This window comes from Paramormyrops kingsleyae, chromosome 19, assembly GCF_048594095.1.
Source record: "Paramormyrops kingsleyae isolate MSU_618 chromosome 19, PKINGS_0.4, whole genome shotgun sequence".
Taxonomy (NCBI): domain Eukaryota; kingdom Metazoa; phylum Chordata; class Actinopteri; order Osteoglossiformes; family Mormyridae; genus Paramormyrops; species Paramormyrops kingsleyae.
This window is the reverse complement of record NC_132815.1, coordinates 15651478-15678233: the sequence shown is the minus strand read 5'-3', so window position 1 is coordinate 15678233 and position 26756 is coordinate 15651478. Positions and strand designations below refer to the sequence as shown.

At 41.9% G+C, this 26756-nt stretch overlaps 1 protein-coding gene across 2 annotated transcripts in view; it reads left to right on the top strand.

Annotated features, from left to right (window-relative positions):
- lpgat1 (lysophosphatidylglycerol acyltransferase 1) overlaps window positions 1–26756 on the top strand; it is a 36976-nt gene that overhangs the window by 5916 nt on the left and 4304 nt on the right. For both annotated transcript variants that reach the window (XM_023839377.2, XM_023839378.2), the window contains exons 4-8: window positions 7892–8010; window positions 9200–9295; window positions 10615–10888; window positions 20043–20169; window positions 26604–26710. In XM_023839377.2, the coding sequence (XP_023695145.1) occupies window positions 7892–8010; window positions 9200–9295; window positions 10615–10888; window positions 20043–20169; window positions 26604–26710 (723 nt within the window). The remainder of the gene's footprint in view (window positions 1–7891; window positions 8011–9199; window positions 9296–10614; window positions 10889–20042; window positions 20170–26603; window positions 26711–26756) is intronic.

The window sequence follows — 26756 nt, the reverse complement described above, 5'->3', positions numbered from 1 at the left end:
CTGTATTGCTGTTAAATGCTTTGGAAATAAATATACAATTTACAGAAATAAGTATTTTATTTTAAAGCAAAAAGTCCCAAAATATTGCTTAAGAAAGAAAATCAAGTCTAATGGTGGTTTTTAAAACAAACACCAAATAATAAATTCACAAAGGTAAACGTAAAGTATGTGGCCAGCCGCTTTTCCAGCAATGCATCTGTCCCTGGTTGTTGTGCTTCGAGTGTTTCAGGAGTAGGGCTGGGCAGTCCATCGAATTAATAAAAACTGACATTCCAAACCTCTAATCGACATATTCTTGTCCATATCAGTTACTTTTTATTTTTTTATTTTAATTCTGGCTGAGCCGACTGAGCAACTTGAGCAGCTTGTACCAAAGAAAAATGCCATGTCCGTTGTTTGGACTAAAGTCCATTGTGACTTTAGTGAAGACAACACTGAACAAAATGAGGTCAGATGTAAAGACTGTGGGGGAAAAAACTGTTTCAGTGACAAAAGGTAATACTATCAATCAGTTTCAATACAAGCAATATTTAAAATACAGTGGTAATACACGCTAATAGTGATCAATTATAGTGATCAGCCACTTGTATGGATCAAAAAGCTTGGGACAGAATCATTGCTGTATAAATAGACGTTTAAATGATTTGCTTATAGTAATCAAGTAGTCCGATTATAATGTTCATTCTGGGTCTTTTTAAATACATAACATATGGAAAAATTAAAACTATGGCAATTTTTTTTATTTTTAACTTTTGCCTTGAGAACCTGTCTGCTTCTGGTTAGCTACCTGAGGCTAATGCTGCATGTACAGATATCATGACAGGAGTAAAAGTTATTTTCTCTCAATTACGAATATAGACTCATCAAAGTTTATGAAACTGCCAAAAACAAGCCAAGAAGATGCAGTAGGGAAACTACAATGAGCTGTACTGTACTGTATTATAGTGTATTTGAATTATACACAGTTCAGTAATTTATTTTGTCTAATTTGAAAAGCGTTTGAGACAACTGTACTGTGAGTCAAAAGAATTCAGTAAACAGTGACGCTGTCCGTTTTTTTTTTTTTTTTTTACCTTATATTCATTATTAAAGATACAAATGTCAATTACATGGTAATCTACATTAAAGAAAAAGAACAAAAAATCAGTTATAATGATCATCTGGTTATAGTGATCAATGTCACCCAGATGGGATCATTATAAATTTTGTTTGCAAGAAGTGCAAACTATTTTCTACTTTTTTAGGGGACTTTTTACATGAAAACTAAAATGGGAGTTTTTTTTCACAAGATGTTTTCATTTCAAGCAGTTTTTGCTGTGATTTCAGTTGTTCAAAATATTCATAAATGGTTAATCTGTGTGTGTCCTTCAATTGTTTTAAAATCATAGATTTTCTTCCCTAATGACTGTATATCCCAGCTTATATAGTTGAGCATATTTACAGTACAAATCTTGTCAATGTAATATGAGGACAAAAAAAAACTAAATAATCGTTCATTAATCGTAATCGAGGTAAAATGTTCAATTAATTGTGATATCCATTTGAGGTCATATCACCCAGCCCTATTCACGAGGCACTTTCCCACTGAAATTCAGGATTCTAATACTTGGTTCCCAGTTTCTGGGCTGTCTTGATTTTGGGAGGCTTTGTGGCTCTGGGCCACTTTCTTGTGTCGCTTTCCAACTATATAACAGGAACTGGAACCTTTATGCTAAACAAGAATGGGAGACTCAAAGAGCTCATAGATTAAAATTCACACTTAATTACACAGGGAAGTACATCGGCACCACAAAACAATGAATGATGAACAAATCATTGTTAGTGATTTGTTAGTTACTGGCTGGATTGATCACAGTCATAATGGGACACAGCCTTTTATTTATATGACCCACGACATGTTTATTAAATCTGGCCATCTTTCATTTTCCACAGAATATATAATATATAAACACAAGCAAGTTTCATTGCCGGCACCAGCGATATTAGACAAAAGTATATCGGTTGTCCATCAAATTTTCTGATTCAGAAATATGGAGACACAAGCAAAAAGGTATTCATTAACATAATTCCATCTGCTCAGTTTTTGTTCTGCTAGTTGTATTTCTTTTCCCTGCATTTCTTAACTTCCAAGTTTAGTGCCAGTGTTTGCGGTCAACGAATCAGCAAGATATTGCTGTAAGCACCTCCCCTGTAGTACCTCCGAACAACTACAATCGGGCAAAGTTCCTGCACTAGGAACATAACAGAAGTGTCTAGTTCCGATAAAAAGGTTACTGCACTGGGAAAATGCGCTCTCACACACACACACCAATTCTCACCCTCTCATGGTATTTTTGCATGAGATATGATGATGGTTTAAAAAAAATGGGGGACGTCTTTGTAAGCCACACTGGTGCGCCTAGTTTTAAAATTTAGTTGCCAAAATTCTGTTTCCAAAAATGGTCACAAAATGAGACTAAATGGTTGCAGTCTGGAGCCCTGAACTTTGAAAATAATGTTTTTCTTGTCCCAGAGTTGCTTGTTCAGTGTCTAGTGATCACCATGTTAGAATCATTGTGTGTCCCTTGCCTCTTACCTAGTATGTTCTCTGGTGGGGGTGGTTGGTTAAGAGGAGGGGCAGAGAGTGATTGATGGGAATGACTGATCCCGGTCCTCTTTTTGTCGCTTAGGTGTTAGGTCTGGGTCATTGCAAGGTCATGGTGTTCACAATGATTCTGTCTTGTAAGGAGGGGAGCCACTGTGGTGTAGGATGTGGCCCTTTATAGAAGCACAATCAGCCTGCCCTCTCAACCTGTCTGAAGGGTACTCTGTGACACATTATGGCGGCCTTGCACTCTGTCCTTGGGTGAAATAATGCTCTCTCCGCACCTTCTCTCCCCTGTGTTATGAGCAGTATGGGTACATTTGCATGACACACAGGGATATGGCACAGCTGCTGGCTTTTGATTATGCTTCGCCCTTATATCTCAACAGGGCAGCAAATTCCAGGATGGGTGGGTTTACATGGTTGCACTAGGTGGCCAATCCTAACCACAGAACAGTCGTTTTGCATAACTAAGCTTGTGATGGGTATGTGCACCTTTAAAATATATTATTCAGTCAGTTATCAGTCATATCATATTGAAGATCATTAGCTAGGTAAACTTGTTTTTTGGTGTCCTTTGAGCCCTATGCTCCTGTATTGATGGCCGCTGCCTGTCCCACGAACGTTCTGTAAGAATGGCACCTGTTGGACAAAACATGCTGTAGGCTGGGATCCTCTCCACAGCCCCCCTACAGCAGTTCAGTGGCACCATTAGCTGCCTGCTTGTACAGTTATACAGACATTAACAAGAAAATGATTTTGCTTTGTCCAATAAGGATACTACTAACCTTATTGGACAAACGCTACATTACTACATTTTGTCAGTTGTCCTACGGCTATTTCAGAGAGTCTTTCAGAAACATGCTAGAAATTACTGCCTACTGCATTGTTGGTACAATTTCTGTTTTGATCCTTTGAACTGTTAATTCCTGAATAAGAAATCAATTAAATCCTCTGAAAATGGAGTATTTCTAGTGGTATTTCTGTGCCCCAGGGCTTATAACGGTTGTTTTCTTTAGATTGGTATCTAGCCTCTGTTAGTGAAAGAGCTCCTTTGGAATGCAGGGCATGTGTTCTGACTGGCCAGTTAGTTTATAAAAACCACGGCAGATGACAGACCGACTCTCTGCTGCGACGCGGAATTTCTGCTGGCACAGCTGCATGTTCAGGCAATTCTACAGGTTTTTATTAGTGCATGAAGATAAAAGCAAACCCTTTCTGAACTTCTGACCAGTGTGAGCTGTGTGCTCATCCAAAGTGTGTAATAGTACAACTGGGATTGGGTGAGGCCCATTTCGTGGGGGCTTTGTGTAACCACAATCAGTGTTTCCTTTGTATGCCTTGTCTTTGGGTGTCTGGGATTTGAAATGCTTGACTCTATATGAAGGTGTTTATTTGGCAGTGCACCACACAGCCTTAGTGGTGCTGCTGACAAGTGATTTTAGGTTTTTCTGCACACTATTATAACCCTGTGGAGGGACACTGGTATAGGTCCTTGTGTCCCGTCGAGATCCTTAAGGAACGGGGCAGGGGAGGGGATGTGTCGTCACCCCCTTCGCTGTCAGCGACTGGCAGCTGCTGCTGCAGCCCACAGCTGGCTTTGGCTATCAGCGACTCACCGATCTGCCAAAGCTGGGAAGGCCAAGATGTGCACGTGGTGGTGCGGAGTCAGCAGCACGGCTTTTAGCTGAGGAGGAAGAAACGCTCCTTCTTGGGCTTTATCCCCATTTACAGCGCTGTGCTGGAGGCTGATCTGGGACTCCAGTGTGAATTACAGGCCTGTCTGCTGAGTTTGCTCATCGACTGTATGAAAGGATGCCATCCTGCCTCTTTACTGATACCTGAACTATTACACATTTATTTATCCCCTAAAGAGCTGTATCGCTCACAGTAAGAGGGTGTCCAGGTTCCGTCCCCCATTAATTTCCTTACTTCTCACCCATTAAGTGCTTTCCAATGACTATAAATAAGCTCTTGCCTGAATATTTAGCTCTTTGTTTACATTGGTTGTGTAAAGGTAAATGTGAAGTTTTTCAAACGTTGCAAGGTCTTAAAATTTCCAAGTTATGGAAACTCGGCTATTGAATGGTGATCTTTTACATTAACTCTTTGATTCTATGGGAAAATTCTAGTGGAAACATGCTTTTAATCTTTGACTCAGCTGTGTGGTTTGATCTTCTATAGTTTTTCCTGGGTTGTTTTTTTTCTTCATTTTTGTTTCCACTATATATTTATTTAGCAGGCTATTCTTTGTGAATACACATTCATTTTCAATGGGTAAAAGGCAGACCAATAAACTAATTTCAACTGGAAAATGAAGTGGCTAAGGTATACAGATGAAGTAGTTCCATTGATGACATGCCTCAGTTGTGCTATTAAGTCGGTGGTTCCCAAACTGGGGGGCGCAGAGGTATTGCGGAGGGGCGCACCAATGGGATGGCCTCAGGGGCATGTGCCACCCTAAAATAATCTCTTCACAGACTGGACGATTAAACAAATAAAGCAGCGCAACATTACAGTAACTAACAATAAATAAACCACTACCTTACGTGTACTATTAGAGCATTTATGTAATTTATTTAAACTTTATTTTACCAGGTAAATTAACTGAAAACCAGTTCTCACTGCTTTACGTGATATTCGGGAGAAATAACAGATTACGCATCGGAACTTCCTGGGATACAAACGTCATGTTCTTCAGCCAATAAGGGCAAAGTTGTGTCGTCACGGAGGCAGTTCCAGTTTGTTCAGCCGGCTGAGAGGTGCTGTACCATCTGTCTCAAGTCGTCTTGCTCTTGCAAGGTTTTTGTTGTCACGCGTCACCATGTCACATGGTACATTTTACAGCGCCGGATAAAAAAGTCTAACCGTATCATGAAAAATATTTTGTAATTGCATTTGTTTCACTCAATTAGAAAAGGGAGTTGCATTTCAAATAAAGTTTGAATCTGAACCTGTGTGGTTTGAATGGGGGGGGGGGGGCTCAATGTTTCTGTCTAGAAAAGGAGGGCCCTGCAGAGAAAGTTTGGGAACCACTGTACTAAGTCATCGTTTTGATGGAAGATGTCACTCAAACCCTTTCATATTTCTTTGAATTTATAGGTGAGTTAGTGAGGAATGACGTAACATTTTGAACAGAGGCCAGTCGAGCTGTTAAAGAAGCAAGAATTATGTAACAAATTTATGGTGGCCAAGTGTCTGAGGTTCCTATGTTCTTAAAGCTTCTTATTTAATGTATGTACACCCTTTAAGTGTATGAATTTTGTTTCTCCATTCACTACCCATAATTGCTGTTAAGACCATCTGTTAGTATCACTGTTAAAAGCATTGCAGAACAAAAGTACTCAGGTTTTTGCTTTCCTCGATTGGGGTGTCCAATAGCGCCAAAATGTCGTCATGATATTTTTTTTTGTTATGAACATTTAACTATACATTTCTAAATTCTGTTTACAAAAAATACGAGCAAATGTTACATATATAAAATTGGTTTTGACACCTATTGCACGAGCTGTATCTTTGGAAAGTTTTTTTGGAACCAATTCTTCCTCACGAGCTATTGCGCACAATGTTTGACAGTGTAGCCGACCCGTCCGTAGACTGTGTTCTTTACCACATGAGTACAATATTTGTAGCAGTCCAGTGGTATACAGTCGTCCCTCGCCGCTTCGTGCTTCGACCTCGCGGATTTCGCCTATTGCGGGTTATTTTTAGAACGTAACCCCCGCGATTAACGAGGGACCACTGTACAAGGATTTAATTTATTTTTTATAACAAATTAGCTGACTGATCAGAAAAGATCAATAAAGTTTCTAGTTCAAGATCTAGTCATTAAATTGAGATCTACTGGACAGATAATTGATAAAGTGAGATGGATTCAGATGGTGCTGAGCTGTTGTACAGACTGAAACACATTAGTCTGTTTTGTTGCAGTCTCTGAACATGCTGGCATCTTATGATAGGCACTTGCTGGTTTGTTCTGTCTCTATAATAGTGTTAAGGACTGCCCTTGTAACTGGGCATTCATTGGAAACTCAGCCTAGCCACACTTAGACCTAGTTGACTCCTCGACAGCAGGTATGATTGTAATGTGCAATTTGCCTCACTTGTACATCCCCTTAGACAAAAGTCTGCTAAATAAAAGTAAATGTGCTGCTGTATTGAGATTTTCATGATAACTCTGAAGCGCTAATTGTGGATACAGTTGCAACAGGACACAACAAATGATCATATTGCCCACCATTATTCTTAGGTATCCTTTTGTATGCCATTGTGTGATAGCTAATAATTTTTCTACACCTTGGCAGCTCAGTGGGCCAGGAAATGGGCAGAAACCCTTCTGGGTTTTATAATTCATTGCCTGCTTCAATTCCCCCCCCCCCCCCCCCCCCCCCCCAGCAGGGCAGGCAGGGGTTTGGTTTAGCAGTCCAGAGTGGGGCTCCACATATTGTACCAGTAGTGCTGGTAATGAAAAGTGAGATTAATGAAAAGCTTAGTCAAACGTTGTACTGCCGGCAACACTGTATCTTTTTTTGGCTACATTTGCATACATCCTTTGGTATATATGTTTTTTTTTTCCCCTCCCTGTTACTGTAGTCTCTGTGTTTGTACTCTGTGTTTGGGATGTAAACTTGTACCATGGTGCTCTGCCAGTCTCCGGGCCCAACGCATGCAAAAGAGCAGTTGAATGGTCCACTACAGGTGATGGTGTCATAGTGCCCAGAGGGCTTCCTGGTTACAGCTGCGTACTCATTGTTAAACTCTCAGTTGAAAAGTCAGTTTATATGGCACTTGGCAGTTTTCTGTAGAATGAAGTTCTGTAGAAGTTGATAGTTGCTTTTGTCTCTTTCTCTCAAGCAAAGAGCCTGAAGTTCATTGCTCTTCCCCAGAGGGAAATTGCCACTATATAAACCAGAAACCAGGATAATGTTTTTTGACGTGTGTGTGTGTGTGTGTGTGTCAGTAAATCAGAATGCAGTTACAGACACATTGGGCAGACAGCAGTGGTAAAACCGGTCCTGTCTTCCATGAAGTGTCATGTTGGAGAATAATATTTACTAATGATGTTGCAGAAAGTAATATACTTAATAGATTTGTACTTTTCTGGTTACTGTAGATTAGCTGAAGACACTGAATGGGCCCGGCGATTTGGCAGGTGGGGTACCGTGGGGTTGAATAAGGAATGGTTCATTCACAGTACATAACCTGACCGGTTTTATTTAAAAGTCTATTTTTGCCTTTGCAATGAAGATGGTGTACGTGTTGTGTGGTGGAGTGCCCTACTCGACTGCACTGCTCTTTGTTTCCTAGTGACGGAATGGGGGGATGATGTGAGGCCCATCTCTGAGGAGGAAGCCATGGTCATTGTGAACCATCAGGCCACAGGTGACGTCTGCACTCTCATGATGTGCCTGCAGGACAAGGGCACGGTAAGGAGGAGTTAGGCCTGCGTGCCTTTTGTGTGATGTGCGGTCTAGTACTTACAGTAACCAGTTAATGATACGTGTACCTTACTGTGTGTATATGCTGTCTGATGTGGAGTTCTGAAAGTTAACCAGCGCTCACCTTGCAAGGCCTTCCTCAAATGTTAGTCACAAGTTTAGAAGCTGTTTAATGCTTCAGAAAACATAACCGTTGTATGCATCGGTCTTGCTCTGTGCCGTAGCGATATCACACCATCCTTGTGGTGCATGGTTCTAGTATCTTTGGCTATATTTTGAAGAGCAATCAATAAGTGCACTTAACACAATTATATCATGGCATGGAGCTCTAATTAAGGTATTACTTATTAAAGGATAAATACACCTTGTGGGAAAAGATATACCATATCTCATGAGTAATCAATCATCAGGACAATAGCTTTTATTTCACTTTCTAACGGTGTCCTTTCAAGTTAACTGCTTATTTTTGGGCTTGTAATAAAGACGTATATTGTGCATGTAAATTTGTTTATCCATTCATCCATTTACGAGAACTGCTTTTCCAGTGTAGGTTTTCATGTGACAGGGTCCGTGTCTATTTTCCGGCACATTCAGTCACACGCAGTGAGGGCAATACAAAGATACTGAGAGAGGCCATCACACAAAGTTGTGGCAGCCTAGACTTAAAGGCTGTTCTTAAAAGCTCTGTGAGAGCATGCTGCTGTAGTATTTGTGAGTAAGATGCTAAATCCTAATTGTATCAATCACGGTGCTAGGCTTGCAGGGATACCATTGTAGGTCAGCAAATCGGGTGGCTTCCAAGAAGCCAGATGTAACCGGAAGCTGTTTGTTGTGTGACATGATCTTCTCTAACAACTGGATCTTTAGCTCACTATCTTAAAGGGTCACTGCACAAGATGGAGGTGAAATGGAACTGCTGAGCAGGTTTAGAATATTAGTGTGAATCTAGTCATGTTTTGTGTGGTTATGTAATGTTAAATGTCTATACAAACCTTCTGCAAGCAGTTCTTGTGTGAAGGTATTGTGCTTTTATATTGTGGGTTCACATGATGAAAAGGCCTGCTTATGTTCAGGTTTAGCCAGTATTTTCTGGATCTTTAAGAGGTTTCAGAGCTACTTTGGTCCTGTACCTGGAAGCTGAAATGTCTCCTGATTTTTTTATTTTTTTATTTTACAGGTGGTTCGAAAAATGATGTGGCTGATGGACCATGTATTCAAATACACAAACTTTGGGCTTGTGTCATTAATCCATGGGGATTTCTTTATTAGACAGGTAAGAACTGCATCTTGCGCTTGAGTTCTAACTGGTGTCTCCTTTGTTTTTCCTCATATACACAGAGATGTATAAAGTACTAAAGACCCAGACTTGAGTAAAAGTACAAGTGCTCTATCAAAAATGTGACTTGAGTAGAAGTCGAAGTGCTCTTTAAGCACCATACTTAAGTGGAAGTACTAAAGTATTCAACATTTTTTGTACTTAAGTATTGCAAGTAGTTTATTTTAAAATTTACTACTCAAATACTGAAAGTAAAAGTACAAGTATTGTGTTATGCAGTTATTAAAGAAAGCAGTCAAAAGACATCATATATATATATATCAAAAACACCATTCAGCGTGACAGCCTTTATGATAGCCAGCTAGTTAAGTGAACATCGCAGCATGTTATGAACCGCGCGTACCTAATGTTAGTTAACTTATCTAGCGCTTAGGGATAGCTCAAACTGCTGTGTTTTGTGTGTTATATTATTTTTAACTTACCTTGATATGTTTCTTCAAATTCGACGGTGAATTTCTGAAGGCCATTATTTCGCAATCTTTCGGGAGGCAGAGTAAGCACTTCATTCTATATGAATTGTCTTTCACTCCGACAAATGCAAACATGGACTCTAAATAGGGCCACGGCTGGTCTTCTTTCTCATCGCCACGATCAGTTGAAAGTGAAGGAGTTTGAAGGTGGAATTTCTGGGTTGTCCATGTCGAAAACAAACTAAAGTGCTCTCAATGCAGGCAGGCAGCGCTGTCTTCTTTGATCGTCTGATTCGCTCAATGATGAGCCAGCTTATTCAAACCTGTGACAGAGCCATCTACTGTTCTGGCAGTGATAATGTGGGTTTGGAATGATTCGTAACATTTTTATAATTGTAACGAGTAACGATGCAGCACATAAAAAATCTATCGGAGTAAAAGTATTAAACTCATCGAAAATATGTACTGGAGTAAAAGTGGAAGTAGGAGAAAAAAACAATACTCCAGTAGAGTACAGATACGGCCTTTTAGTACTTAAGTACAGTAGTGAAGTAGTTCTACTTCGTTACTATACATCTCTGCATATACATACTAAATGGTGTGAATTTGCAGACTTGTATTCATATGCAGTGTCTGTTTCTGGCTGCGGGGGGCACAGGTGAGCATCCTCCAGTCAGTTTACCCCACAGAGTGGTGTAGTTTGCTCCAGGCTGAAATGTTGCCTGCTACATCTAAGCCTTCCTAACGTGCCCTTGAACGCTCTGAGGTCTCTCTAGGCTCTTCTGCGGTCTGTCCTCCCGCACGGTCGCTGTTTGAGTTCTGCTGAACCCGGTGTCACCCCTGCAGGGTAAAGCACATCGAGACAAGCAGCTCTTTTACCTGAAGGATCACTTGGACAAATTCTACTACAGCCGAGACAGGAAGTGGATTGTGCTTTTTCCAGAAGGCGGCTTTCTGCGCAAACGGCGGGAATCCAGCCAGTCCTTCGCAAAGAAGAACAACCTCCCTCACCTGACACACGTGACTTTGCCCCGCCTGGGGGCCACACAGGTCATCCTGAAGACCCTGAGCCCACAGCAGGAGAACGGAAGTCTCGGGGCAGGGGATGCTAGCCTGGCAGGTATGTGTGTGTCTCCAAGGTGTGGGTGTAATGATGCCTTTTTCCTTAATTAGCTCTGACATTTTATGCATCAAATATCTGTATTCAGCTCAGCGGCAATAGCCAGACACAATACCCAGTGCTGTGGTTTTGACATTTACTTTTATTCAGTACCAAAAGCATGTCAGAATTGCCATAGTAAATGCCTTATAATGGTTAAATAGGAACATTTGGGTGCACCTTTCTGATAAAAATCAATGTGGCCAACAAGAGTGCACTCAAAATTTTTGAGAACTTAATTACAGAGTAATTAGAAGCGATTGACAAATGCCTGTGATCATTTTGTGATTTATTTACTCTTCTCTCTTTAATTGATGATTACTAATTGCTTGTAGAGACCAGTGCAGCTCAGTGTTTCATAAGCCCAGGTCTATTGTGCTTTGCCCAGCAGAAACGTCCACAAGGGAAAAATGCCAACTAATGTTGGCATTGTCTTCACATGTCTCCATGCAAATGCCATTTTAGTACTCTGTAACTACTGTCACTGCCACAGTGAACTTTTAAAACTGCTTTGGAATTGCTTAAATTCCCTTTCTGGAATGTCTTACAACCATGGATAATCTGTCTGCTATTTCACAAACATGGGCTGCATGTAATGCAAGTAGACTCAAGGCTCATCGCAACCTTAACATGGATAAGGGTTGATGGATAAGATAATTTAGATAGATAAGTTAACATTTTCTACAGTTGAATTGAATCAGTTTCATTCAATCATGTTCATTTTAGTGTTGATTTAGACCATCTTGTTTTGTAATCCTGTTCATTTATCTTCAATTTTTCAAAGCAGAATGCACTGGTCTTCTGGCGTGCACTGGATCTTTTAATAATTTGCCCAAAATAAGTCTGGTCATTTATGCTTTGAGAGAAAATTCAGCCTTGATTTGAACAAGAATTCACCAGTTTTCCTTTGTGGTGCATGTTCATCTTAAGTCTTTGTCAGCACCAAAATTCAAAGGTATGAATACTCCTCCTGTCCTGCTTCTTCATTGTCCAACCTTCACATCCATGAAGAGCCGTAGAACATGCTGTATTCTATACAAATGCGGTCTTGGTGCTTAGAGATATGATTTTTTTTATTCCCCAGGTTCTTCGCTGTAATGCCAGTCTGCAGTTTATTATTGGACTGTTGGATCTTTTGTTCATTGTAGTTCCAAGGACTTTGCCATTTTCAGCAGTGTGCTTCCATCACCTTATCAAAGGTTAATGTTTCTTCTATCAATCTCAAGTCCACAGTTGTCTTCCTCTTACCCAGTTTTACTCGTTTGTTCTGCATATAGGTTGAATCCGTATGATGATAGTACCCCCCTATCCAGGGTTCCCACTGCGACCATTAATTCGCATTTTGCAACCATTTTTGGAGACAGTGCAACTAAGTAATATAACTAGGTGCAACAGTGCAACTTGGCATTTTAATTTATTTATTTTAAGCTGTCATTGTATATGATGTGAAACACCAGGAGGGAGCGAGGATTGGTGTTTAGAGGTGTAATGATATCATTTGCCCATGGCTTGGTATTTATCGCGGTTATATTATCCAGCTGTTTGGTATGCTGCTGTTATATAATGACATTTAAATTGTTGCCTTTGAAAATATGACCCCAGTTTTTTTAAACACATTTTTTAGGAAAAACACTGTCTTGTATTCACGCCGGTACGTATAAGATGACATGCATATCATAATACTGCAGTATTGTACCGACCAGTGTGATAAAATACCGGGTACCGTGTCACCCCCCAACTGGGTAAGTAAACATGTTGCTGCCAAGCTACAGATATGGGGTGAGTTTCCCGAAGCCTTCTTGACGCTACGTCGTTCATTAGTTCTATCTTTTAACACAGAACTTAAGAACGACGCAGCGTTAAGAACGCTTCGGGAAACTCACCCATGGTTATTTTGAGAAAGGAGGACTTCATTGTTTAATTAAAGGGTGATGTTTTTCACCTTAAATACAAGGATATAGAGACCTTACCATTACCATGGCTCCAAAATCGCGAGACATACCGAACAGCATTGTTACACCTCTAGTGTGTAGGGTTGGGTTTTGAGAACAGGTTCCAAATTAGATATGGTTCTAAATTAAGAACCAGAAATTCGATAGGATATTTGAATTATGGTTCCACTTATCGATTCCCACACGCACAATTTTAATTAACTATGTGCGGGTTAATGCACATGAACTCTGCTTGCATGTTTGAGCTAGAAATTTTCACGTTTATGAGCTGAAAACACATTTACTAGTAGAACTACTCTTTAGGCTTGGGCGGTATAATGGCACCACAGCATATTGTGGTATTTACTTTTGGTGAAACTATCTTGGGGAATTTCAAAATACCAGAATAGAACTGCTTTTTAAAATGCAGTTGAAATACCGTGTACCTGAGTGTCTGGAAGGTATCAGATGTTACATATCGATTACTGCTGTTAAGTATTTTGGCTATATGTGACCCAAGCCACCATCTTTAATTCAAACATACTCCACTGCTCAGACCATAAGCCAGTCATTGGTTCGGAAATTACCTACTGCTAAACCTAAAGGCCGGTCTATGGGCAACCATGTGAGCTAAAGGTGTGATAACTGTGGTTTTTGTGGGTGGCTTTGTACGTGTTTAAGCACATGGCTGCGTAGGGAAAGTGTGTATGTGTAATATATTATATTACATTACATTATGTGTGTATATCCTGGTTTTGACAGTTCAATGTCAATTCACAAAATCCCAATTTCTGCCTTTTCCCTGTGACTGAAAACATTTCGCCTGAATTTTTCTTGCATTGTACTCTTTTCATATAGGTGGAGCTACTTTCTCTCTCACCTATTCACCTTATTTTGGAATGTGCAAGTAAATGTCTTTCTGAACTCCTTTATTTTTGTGTACTTCCCTTTTGCACCACAATCTACTCATGTCATTGTCTGAGGATGTCTTCTTGCGAGCAGTCTGTGTAGAAAGAGCCAACAATCTCAAGTGTAAACTTTAGTTATGACACGGATTACGTGCCGTTTACAAAGTGTGCATGCTAATCAAAATATAAACTGATGATTAACATTAGACTTCAGAATCAAAAACAGGTTTATTTGACTAGATATGTTCGCACATGCAGAGAATATGTCTCTGGTTGCCATTGGTTCTCGTACATACAGCAGATACATACGCAGGTTAGACAAGACCAGACTGGTCAATACTGTCCGGCTGCTATTTACAATGTGGGTGTGTTGGTGATAAATGTAGAATAAGTGCAGGAGTGCATGTCAGCACAAGGATTCTGTATAAATACAGTATGTACTGAACAATATGTGCTAAACGATACAGTAAGTACAAGGAGTTATTTACAGTAAGGATGTATTGTTTGTTTATGTTAATCTCTGTGCTTACTGTGTCACGAGCATGATAACTTCACTTTAGATATCATCACATAAGCCATGACCTAACAAAACCCACAGAAAATAACTGGCGCTATTAAAATATGTTACCAAACAATCTAACGAATGGTACCATATTAACATTACAATAGCTTCCTTTCAGCTAGCTCTCAGTTAAGGGACCCTTAACCTTTCTGGTGTCAGATGTTTGGATGTGTACAGTACTTACGGTGACGCAAAATAAAATTATGTAAAAGCACAATTAATAAAATGAAATAAAAGCAAATGATGTAAGGAGCCACCACTCTGCCCTTTAGTTACAAAAATGTTTTTAATTATGTTTTTTTTTTTCTCTCTCTTTCAAATTTCGTCTTTCAAACATAACACTGAAACTAATGAAAGTGACAAAGTATGCGGGTATAATTTTATTTCTGCCTGGATACAAGAACTGCAGAGGGGAAAGTGTCGATGAAATATTTTGGTTTATTCACAGGTAAATTCAAGATGCATCTCATGCTTATTGTATATTGGTTTTCGTTATCTCATTTTTGTCGTATAATGCTAACTTGTTAATATTGCAGAGCAATGTAATTGCTGCAGTGCTGTGCCTATTTGTTGTGCAATCAAACCACATTGGTTTTAAAAACATTTTTGAATGTGTCTTAAACGTAAATCGAATAGTCAATGGAATCCAATTGGGCATTTGTGAATCAAAATCGAATTGAATTATGAGATCAGAGCCAATTCCGAGCCCTAAACGATATCCGTATGTTCTTCAAATAATGATTATTTATGTTTTTGCAACTTAAATTCCTTCTAAATCATGGCATGTGTGTTAGAATTGCCCATTTTTATTTTCAGTCATTCTTTTCAGTCAAGTTATTTTGTGCTTTGAAAGAGACAGGTTGGATTTGTTTTTAAGGAACTATACCCATGTGTTCCTCGGGTTAAAAGGAAAAAAAAAAACAGTATACAAGCCTTTGGCATTTTAGTTCATCCACCCTTTTTCTGCCGCTTATGCAGGGTCACCTCCTGATTGGACATGCCCAACACATCCCCCCAGGGAGCGTCCGGGAGGCATCGTACAAGGATGCCTGATACCGAATTGGATTGAGTCGAATCATTAACTTGTGAATCGGAATTGAATCGAATTGGGGCATTTGTTTAAATAACCAGCCCTATGTATTATAATTGGAACTAGGAATTAATATGAACTGGATTCGATGTCAGTAAGCATTGAGCTTTGTTTTGAAGTTGCGGACGCACCCATTTCCTCACTAGAGCAGTCATGTGACAGAAATTGCCTGTTTATTTGTACTTCCACTGATATGTATTAATTACCAATAAGGCTGAGTAAGTTGCTCGCAGCTTGACCCCTGAGCTTTGAACCTTCTGCTTTCCCAGGCTTAGTTGTGGGTCTTTCTTCCTCCTTGTAATATGCTTTGTGCAGTTCTGTTGTTTCCACTGAGGTGCTGAGTGTGCCAAGAATGACTCTGTTGGTTTTATCCTTTGGTGATTTATGTGTTTACTGTAAGCTGTTCAGAGCCTTGGCCTTTGCTTTTTAGCTTCTTTCCCAGCCTCAGTATTGTTTAAGTTGGCAGGTGAACATCCAAGCATTTATAGTCATATTGCTCTTATATTTTGATGTTACAGTAAACCGTCTTGACCTGTAACCAGAATGTTGTCATTTTCTTAACTACTGCAGCAGTTTTAAGGGGCAAAAAAATGAAGTGGAAAATGATTTCATAAAATGCACATGGGAGAGGCAACCCATTATGTTAATGTATCTAATCTGAGCATATAGGATGTAATAGAGAATTGATTTGCCTGCGCCATGCTGAACCGCATTGCTTTTGGGCTTTCTGTGTTGATATGATACGGACTACGGGTGCAGTAGTGGCTGTGATCGGCCAGCACAGACCACTTTACAGGGACTTCATTCATGCTGCTGTTTAATCTGTATTGCAGTACAACAGGTACGTAATGAGGTAACAGAAGGCAAGTGGGTTAAACCAAGCAGTACAGACAGCGTGGAACGGTCCCACCAGATACAGTCTCCATTGTTGCTTGAGCAGCACAGACCCACGTACGGTGCTTTCATTTAGGGCACAAGTGCTCAGATGTGTAGAGGGCTCTTGTTTCTCTCCTTTTGTTGTGTGAAATGCAACGCGAATCTGACCCGTTAAAATACAACAAACTGCTAAAAGGTGACACAAGCAGCTGGGTCCATTTCGGTTTTGCTGCCAACGGGGGCTGGTTTTAAATTCCCCGTTAATCTATGTCAAAGTAACCTCAGCGTTCGGTCTAGAGAAATTGCACATCGTGACCTGTAACCTTTCTTCACCTGGCTGGAAATAAGAAAATCAGTGGAAAAATGACCAGTGGTGATTTTTAAGCTAAATCCATATCAATCATCAAAAAGCTCTCTCTCCATATGCATTTAAAAGCTGGCACAGAGGCTCAGTGAGCAGTGCTTCTGCCCTGTGTGCTTTGCATGTTCTCTCCACAAAGTGCAGGGTTCCTCTGGGTACTCGGCGCAACAGTGTGTCTTTAGACTAACTGCTGCCAGGCATCAACAACTGTTTTTTCCCCCCAGGGCCAAATTCCATCAGTGACACAAAGCCAAGGTCCACTGTTTCTGAGGAATAGGCCTAATGGAGGGGAGGTCCCCGGATGGAATGAGGTCCGGAGAGTATCGTGGTGCTCATCTCTTCTGGGTTCAATACTGTTTCGGTCCTGATGCAGAGAAGTCAGTGACCACTGCTGCAGTGTATAACTAACTTTTTGTGTGTATGTGTATGTTTCCTGTAGTGAACTGACATGCCATGGGTATGGAAGTGCCTGTTCTAAATTGTTGATGTAGATCAGGGGTTCTCAAACTATGGGTCGCCGATTAATCCTGAAAAGCATAATTTATAATATGGTGGCGTACGCAGTGTGGTGAGTCTTCCTGCACACATGTCAAACTATGAGCCTCTGCAGTGGATGCTGTGAATACCACTTGTCAATGATTGGCCACTATGCTATTGTCAAGTTGAAACTTCATCATATTGCGTACTTTTATATCCTATCAGAGCAGTCCGTTTCTAGTAGTCGTTTTAATTCAGTAGTCTGTATATACAGTCAGCCATTGTCAGAATAACTAAGGTTTAGTAGTCGTCAAAATGTCCAAATGTGAATATAAAGGATATATTTCACAGGGCTGTGGAGTCGGTAGATAAATGCTCCGACTCCGACTCCTCAGTTTCTAAATCTTCCGACTCCGACGCCCCGACTCCCCGACTCCTCTGTATGTGTATATACTATGCTAATGTATTTTCTACATCCATTGAAGGAAAGGAAGGCAACATACATGTCATTTCACCACAGAACTACTGGCTAGGAAGCCAACACTCTACTATAATGCCAGATTAAAGACAAACACAATGAAAACAAGGTTTCAAGGGTAGCGCATAGCGAAGGGGAGCCGACGGAGCTGAGAACACACCAGATGATTTTTCAGGCGTTTGACGCGTGATGATTCGTTGAATGGCCGAAAAATCGGCAGTGCATCTGTAAATGTATGGGGGGCTTTAGGCTAGGTTCACAGTTCCCTGTAACAGTGGAACACGACACAATGGAAAGCGGTGCCGCACCTTACCTGTGCATTACATCCCATATAGTGACGCATACAGTCAATGAAAAGCATGCTTCATGGTTACTTGACATGTTCGTTTTGTGGTAACATTATGCACTGCATGCATTGGGCTTTATTCTTACAGCAGAGAAGTAGTTCATTATGACTGTTTGTGAATTGGGACATTTCAACTTACTTTTTTAATTCCCATTTAAATTTAGTAGGAGTCGGAGTCGGTTAACTTTTTGCCGACTCCGACTCCAGGTACCCAAAATTGTCTCCGACTCCGACTCCACAGCCCTGATATTTCAGTTGCATTGGCACCATCAAACAAAGCACACTCAGCTTAAGGACAAGGCAAATGAATTTTCCCAGTTAAGAGCAGAACTTCGAGAGAATGACATTGGAAGTTCAGGGTTAAATTAGTCTTAAGGGTGCATTGATTGTATGTATGTGTTTCCAAGTGCTAATGTCAGTGGCAATTAGAGTTCAGTGACATTTCACTGAATGTATATACACACATACAGTACTGGGTTCGATAAGGGGGGTGGGGGGGGGGTTTGTAGAGGGGTCCATTAATTGTTATGAACGGTAGTAGAAATTTAAAATTCAATTAAGAAGAGAACATGAAGTTGAAGAATAAATATTGTTTTCATACATTTTGGTTCTTTGTGGGGTTTTTTTTTATAGTGTTGATATGTAATGGTGGTTCATTACAGATTTTTGGTTTGGGTCCCAAGACGGCGACATTTCACTTTTGGTTCCCTAGGTGAAACAGTTTGGGAACCCCTGGTTTAGGCAGTAAATAGATTGATTAATCAAGACCAAGATGAGAATTCTGTCCGCCAAACACACTGACTGAGGTTCCTGATGCCATTCATCCAATTTCCAAGCTGAATTTGGGGTCTGTGTCTGTCCATAGCAGTAATCATGACATCTGGTCATGCTGAATACAAAAATCACAGCATGTCATCATCTGTAATTTTACTGGACAGAGTCCCAGAATCACAGCAGTTTGGTTTTAATGAGTTATTTACCTCCACTAAGTAACCTGATGAACTCATGTGTGCACTCACATTATTGAAGGTTTAAATTTTAAAGCTTTTGCAGCTCCCGTCCATAGCTATTTGCATGAGCTTTTATCAAAATGTTCCTTCTGTCTCTCTCAGCAATATCAGCATTGCCAATATTATTAAATCATTTTAGGAACTGCTTTAAAACGGAAATGTGAAAGGTGTGTTTATGTTCCAAAGTTGCTTAAATGACTTTGAGGTCTGTTGAATCCCTCTGGTGATTAATTGGTGATGTTATTTGGCCCTTGGGGACTGACACTATATATACTGCTTGGCCAGGAAGCTGCCTCTGCAGTTAAGAATCGCTGAAATTTCTCTCTTCTTTCCCATTCATCACCATTTAGCTTAATTCTGTCTTTTTGCGTGGCACCTCTCCTTACCCGCCTACACTGCTTCATTAGTGTTTTTAAATTTGGGACCTTGTGGAAAGTGATGCCCTGCATTAATCAGGCTTTTTATTTGTAGAGCTATAGATGCTTTGATGAAAGGGCAGCCTCTGACTTGGTGTTATCTTGACTGACTCAGGAATCCCAAGCCCTTAGTGTCTGAATATGGGCGTAGATGCTACTGTCTTAGTTTATGTCCTGCTTCTAATGAAAAAAAGTGTCCTTTGTGTGAGCCGGCAATTTAATTTACTTCTTCCCCCTGAGACTTCAAAGGGCATGTTATGAGGCACATGAGTGCTGCTTCTGAGTTTTGGTAATGGAATAAAAAAACCTCTCCTGACGAGCATGTTTGCATGATCAAAGGCAGGATGGTCTCAATGTGGTCTGGACTAAGAGGTAACACATTAATCCGAGAATTAATGGAACAGTTATGGATTCAGTTTTTCTGCGGCAAAGTATCATTTTGCACTATCAACATATTGAGTCATAATGCAGTAATTGAATTTGTTTTAAAATGGTGTAGTATGTTTTTTCAGAGGAATATTCCATAATAGGCTATTCAGCTCAGACAGGTGTGAGTGATTCTAATTTTACGTTGTTTCTTCGCTGGCCTTTTTGGACTGTAATCTTCAGCCTGTGCATGTCGTGCCAGTTTACTCACAGAGGCCCTGTGTCTGTTCACAGAAACCAAACGGAGGGGCCTGCAGTGGGTGGTTGATGTTACCATTGCCTATCCCAAAGCCCGTCCCATGGACATCCAGAGCTGGATCTTTGGGTACAGGCCTCCCACAGTCACGCATGTGCATTACAGGTAAGAACAGCTCATGAACAAGTCCTCTGTGTATACAGCAGGTACCTGGATGGTGAAGGTTTGTCAATTCTGCCATCAGTCTTGTTAAAAATAAATAAATAAAAAATGAAGTGCTGGCTTCACTATTCTTAGTAAATGTGTAATATCAGATGAGATTTCCCAAGAGGATGAGCTTAAAAAAGAGGGGGGGGGACCTCTAGGAATGTGGATGCTATGCTATGATAGTCATGTACTCTTTGCTTTAATGACTAGCTAATTATAGTTGACACCATTTTAATTTGATAGCCCAGTTAATAGCAATAGAATGCATTGAATTAACCCGCCCTTGACTGCTGGACTGTCTGTGATGGATATTGGTCACAATGCCAGCACCGTAACACATGTATGTCTCCTGGTTCAACTTCATGCCTTTGGAAATAAATTTTAGAGGTTTGCCATGTTGTTTTATGGACTGGTGAATTTATCCCGGATGAATTTTCTGCACTAATTATGTGAAACCTTTACCTTTAAACACTGCAATATTCAGATGGCAGCTTCTGCTTGTAGCTGGGGTTCTTGTTTACATGCTCACACTTTTTGGTTATTTTTGTTGCGAGTGAAATGCACTTCACTTTTAAAAACTTTTGATTATTTTTGTGTCATTTTCTGTAAGCGGTGGTCTAGTTAATGGCGCAGACGGCTGAAGAGTTCACAGACAGCAGAGGCCTCACTAAAACCCTCTGTTTGTAATAGTCTTAAATGACTGTCTCTCACTGTGCCTTAAGTGTAATTGCAGCTTCCCTTCAGAGTGCGCCATACTCCCCTTGACCTTGAGGCAATCTGGGTTTGTTCCCTCAGGCTTTTCCTTGTCTGCTTTCCTCTGAATCGCCCTGAGACATTGTGGCCTCCCTTCATGTCTGTAGCTTATGTTGTTTTGTGACACCTTGTCCTGCCCAGTGAACTCGCTTGTGGCTTCCGGGTTCCTTTTAGATTCAGGCTAAAGACTCACCTGGCTAGTAATGAACTTAGCGACGGTGAGCTGTCTGGGTCCCACCTGGATTCTCCTCTCTGGATTCTCAGCTGGGGCAAGGCGCCGTGGCTCTGGCAGCCTCCTGTGAAGAGGCTGCATGAATATTATGCAGGCATGCCATCATGCCACTCTCTCAACTTATTTTGCTTTTGCTCCCTCTTGTGGAAGGAATGATAACTTTTTCTAGGGATTGTGTAGCAATTGTCTTATTTCGTGGATGAGTGCTGCTATTGGTGAAGATGCAGTTCTGACTTCGAGCTCTTTGCCTTAATGTGGGCGCTACCTGCCAGCTGAGAGCTGAATGGTCTCAATGACCACATACTGCTGCTTTGCCTTGTGGTTTCCTTAATTTAAAACTTTCCACTGTCAGATTCGTTTTGTGCTGTTCATGGTGTGGGTGAGTGTGTTCACGCACACTGAACAGAGGGAGCAAGTTACCCTTCCTGTTGTGAATTAACGCAGGTATGTGACAAGTTATTTTGTGTGCCCTGAAAAAGATGCCACTTGGGAATCTAAACTGATACAGAGCTGGTTTTTATTTTTACCTCCTGCTCTGTCGGGTTATAAAGGAACCTGCGTTTTGAACGGGAGCTGTGTGAATACCAGGCGAGCAATGATAAAATCCCGGTCTGCTTTTCCCCATTCCTCCATGACATGAATATCCCAGATGTTCAGCCAGGTGGGAAGTGGCTCGGATGCTAAGTGGCTTCGCCTCCTCGTTCTGTTTCTGTGTTTTTGCACCTGTGAGCATCTCTTTCTGTACAGCTGTGCGAAAGGCGACTTGATGAATGGCTCTGGGCTGCCTGGTCATCAGGATCGTGCCGTTTACCCCACACCTGTCTCGCACGTGTCCGAGCGGAATGCAGCGCCATCACTTTCGGGACTCACAGAGGCGAGAAGGCATAAAGCTCATTGTTAATTCAGCATCTGAAGTCACCGTCATGACATTTCAGGGAAGAGGTGTTCAGCATCTTCTCTAGCTGCTGACATTTCTACAGCCTGCCTGCAGAATCCGATTCGCCGTGTCATGGGCTGCAGATCGTATGATAGGCTTAGGCTTCAGGTCGACGGCCTTTCGATCACCAGGTGCATATAATCGCAAAGGGTAAATTTCTGCGTCAGACCGGAAGGGCAGCCTTGTCGCTTGGAGACCTTGAGATCCTCCAACAATGCATAGTCTAAGTGGGAACCGCTAGATAAATGTTGAGCTGTGTTCTGTGTCAGTCTGGGTCCTCCAGCTGGCCGGCATTATTCATATGCTGATGTATTTGCCTGACATGAAAGAAAGAGGCCTTATGTGCAGTCAGAATGTATGTAAAGTAGGTGCTGGCCCACGTGTTTGGGTCTGTGGCACTACGGCGTGATGGGTGACACGCCCCGGCTATTACACACTGCTGTCTGCCGCGCCCCCCCCCCCAAGTGTGTGCGTGAGACCTACTCTGCATGCATCACTTGTGGTGTGCTGTGGACGGGGTGCCCTCAGTCGCCATTCAGAGCCAGCGGCTGACTTAATCTCCTCAGACAAACGCGACAGAGAGGCTCTGCAGTGCTTGGCATGTGAGCCTTGACACTGCAAATTGATGTACGAAGCCACCTGCGGTAGGCGCTGTGAGAGGCGACCTTTTTGGGGTGAGGGAAGCCCCCCCCCCCCCCCCCCCCCAGTCACAGGCCCGGGATGCACTTCAGCTACTTGGCTGCTGGTGTAACTCCTGCCCAGCATTCTCTCCAGCCTCGCTCTACTTTCAGTCTCGGTGGGATGAGGCAGGAACTGAGTGTCCTTGAAATAAAGGATAATAGGTGGGAAAGGTCTTATCTATAGATGCTTATAATTGGAACAGAGTGAAATGGAGGGCTGTATTGTGAAATATCTCACAGCCATCGTCTCTCAGCTATGAACTGCGTCTGAGCTCATAATTGAGCATTTTGAGAGTCTGGATGGATTCAAAGTTTACTGGGCATGATGTGTCCGGGGGCTCAGTCTCTCCCACCTTTGGGTTTCGCAGAGCAGAATCTGGTCCCTTTACCCTGTTCATAAATCATTATCAAGTTGTTATTGACCTGATTATTTTTGTTCTTTTCTTGGTGAACCACTGGGCACTTCTTAACAGTGTGATATACAGTGGTACCTCGGTTCTCGAACTTAATCCGTTCCGGACTCCGGATCAAATCCTAAAAAGTTTGAGTTCCGATCAAATTTTTCCCATAAGAAATAATGGGTTCCCAGCCCCCCAAAATTACACCTAAATAGGTGTTTTTTGTTGTTTTTTTTTAGCATTTAAACACAAAATGAACAGGATAAAACAAGAAGAGCATCTTTTTCTTAATGGCTTCCAAAACGATAAAGATCTTAACCCAACATTACCCCTGTCCTGCCCCGATCGTCCGCTCCTTCCGTGTGCCACGCCCCCTCGTTAACATCGTGTGGGATCCCCATGTGATCAGCTGTTTTCTGGTTGTTGTCATTAGTCCTCTGTATTAAGTTCGCGTTTCAGTTTGTTTCCCCAGTCCGGTCATTGGGTGCTTTCGACTTGCTTACAGCGCTGGCTTAAAGCAATGCATTCTGATCCAGACGCAATGCATTACGGTTAGGTGCATTGCGACCTCTCACCCGGCTGCACAAACTGGAACCGCCTCCGTGACGACACACCTTTGCCCTTATTGGCTGAAGAGTTTAGTTACACGTATGACATTTGTATCCCAGGCAGTTCCGATGCGTAATCTGCTATTTCTCCTGAATATGACGTAAAGCAGTGAGAACTGGTTTTCAGTTAATTTACCTGGTAAAATAAAGTTTAAATAAATGACATAAATGCTCTAATAGTACACGTAAGTTAGTGGTTTATTTATTGTTAGTTACTTTAATGTTGCGCTGCTTTATTTGGTTAATCGTCCAGTCTGTGAAGAAGGCATTCAAGTAAGAATTTCATTGTAGTATGACTCATTTCCTGGCGCATACAATTTATATTAGGTCAGCGTTCACGGTTCTACTTCTGATATTCAGATCGAGTTCTAGGTCAAACTGGTTTGTTCGACTTTCAAGAAATTCGAGTTCTAGTGAGTTCGAGAACCGAGGTACCACTGTATTTCAGATTGAAGCTCATCCCTGTCATCTGCAAGTCTTGGACCTAAAGCCAAAATTCTTCTGCGTGGCCTGGCAGCCTCTACTTCTGATGTTTTCCTTTCCTGATTATTTTCCCCTCCACTTTCTGGGAAACAAGCAGGATCTGACCTGTCCTCAGTTGGGCTACGCACATCTGTCAGATAAATGATAGATAAGCTGAGTGTGCCTGTGGAGAAGGAGTAACATTTAAAGTCTTTTTGTTGTTTACAGCCAGTGTCTCACACTATCGTCATGCGCTTACAGTTCAGAGGGGCAGGGGTAATGTTGTGATTAGAGTGTGTGTGTTTATGCTGTTACCACAGAGACAGCTAAGGCAACTTCCCTTTGGGGCGTAGATGAAGTCTTTGGCCACTGTATACTTTAACAGCGCACTGTGTCTTATGTATGAAAGTCCTTTAATGGTGTCTGTTTGGCACAACAGAGCCGTGTAGAATATGTAGTGAATATAGGCAAGATACTGATCCTTTTTTACACAGTTGTGTTGAAGAAATGGATCAAGTTCAGTGTGAATTCTCAATCTCAAAAATAAGGAAACTATTTGTTGGAAAGGAAAATTAACCACCACCATCACCTTTGCATGTCCTGTACAACTGGGGGATTTTTTTTCACCTCCACTGAGGCCAAACAAGTCAGTATGTCTTTGTAATGGATTCGGACAGGAAGAACCACTGCACTGCTGGGTTATGGCTGAAACGCAGAGGAGCCGGTGTGACCTGCACTTTCCCCTGGCCTCCCTGCTGCCAGTGAGGCTCAGCCTGGTCGTCGGAGATGTGCTAGAGATGGATTCTGTGCTATGTGGCTACCTGTGGGCATGATTCCCGTGTCTGCCTATAAAAATGTTTAGAGTGAAGCTAGAACTTTGATGGAATATCAGGCCTTTAATGTTTTTGTGCAGGAGATATTTGAAACTTGGGTCAAAGTGGAGCATCATTCACTTCTCTGGTACCCCTGGAGCAGGTTGTGGAGTGAAAGGCCTTGCTAACTGGCAGAGCCACACCTTGTAGCTACTGAATTCCCTGCCAGCGTGGGCTTTCTGACCCTCGTCTGAGGCACGTGCGAACGCTCACATGCTTTCCTGTTGCCATGGCGCTGCAGCAGGGGCTCCCTGACCCAGGTGTGATGGAGCCATCAGCGATAGTGCTGACAGGACCATCTCTACAGCTTCTTGCGTTCCAAATTTGGACCTGAATCATCGCAAACTTTTAGTTACTGTTATTAAACTGTGCATTCAGTTATGACAGTGCCTGGTGATGCCATTTATGAAGTGCCCTGTCATAGCTACTGAATATAGTCTAAGTTGGGGTGGTGCCGCTGAATGGGAGCACATGTCTGACACATAGGTATTACACGCAACCAATATGATTACTTGACTTCATTTTGGAATGACTTATTAGGGTGAAAGTATTAGGTTAGTAGTGATTTTCCTTAAATGCTGCTGCTAATGCTGCCTGCTTAACTCAAGGGACATTAGCATAAGCATGACTAAATGTATATGTAATCTAATGAAGTGCTTGTTAGGCCAGATGTCGAGAAAGCGCCTCGTCCGCTTTGATGCGAGTCAGTTACCCAGGGCTCATCGTGCCCTGAGTGGCTATGGGTGCCTGGCCAAGCTCATCTGTCATTCTTTGAACCTTGGAGACGTGCAGAAGCCTCAGACCGCTGACGTTAACTGTACCTCAATTACTGGCATCAAGGGATCAAAGAGCCCTGCTCCAGTTGGCTGATGTAACCTGTGCTGCTTAGGTTACCCACACTCACCTCTGTAGGGGGACAGCAGAGCTGTCTGGCTAGCTCATCCCCAGCTGGTCCTTCATTGTGGAGATCCCACTGGGCCAGTCAGTGATCCTCCTCCAATATCTTACTCTGTTACGCTGTTCATAGAAACGCTCATGTGTTTTAAAAAAATTTCACGTCTTAATTTTTCACTCAGCTATGTTTTATGGAGAGAAGGTTCCCTTAGCAGGAGAGTAGTCCTGCACACTTTCACGTTGACGGTTATGTGCGTATTGCTGTATGTTGGGGACATCTGCTGGTTAACGGACACTCTCAGGCTGTGGGAAAAGTAGCCATGCTAGTTCATGTTGTCACATGACCGAAGGCAACAGCTGTGGGTGTAGGGCTCAGGAGTAGCACGCCATGCTGACCCAGACGTGCATTTCATTTGCTAATACTCACAAATTCCTTATTCCGCCATTGCTTAATATATGCCATCCTGTCAGTCGTCTTTTTGTCCCAAAATGCCCAGTCAGAACAGTTTGTGGATGTTATGACACCTGATGCATGCTGTTACGATTTCTGCTGCAGGATCTACCCCGTCAAAGACGTCCCAGTAGAGACGGAGCAGCTGACGGACTGGCTGTACCAGAGGTTTGTGGAGAAGGAGCATCTCCTGGCCCACTTCTATCAAACAGGTCTGTCGCCCTCATCTTTCTCTTGCTGTCTCGCTGCTGCTTTACG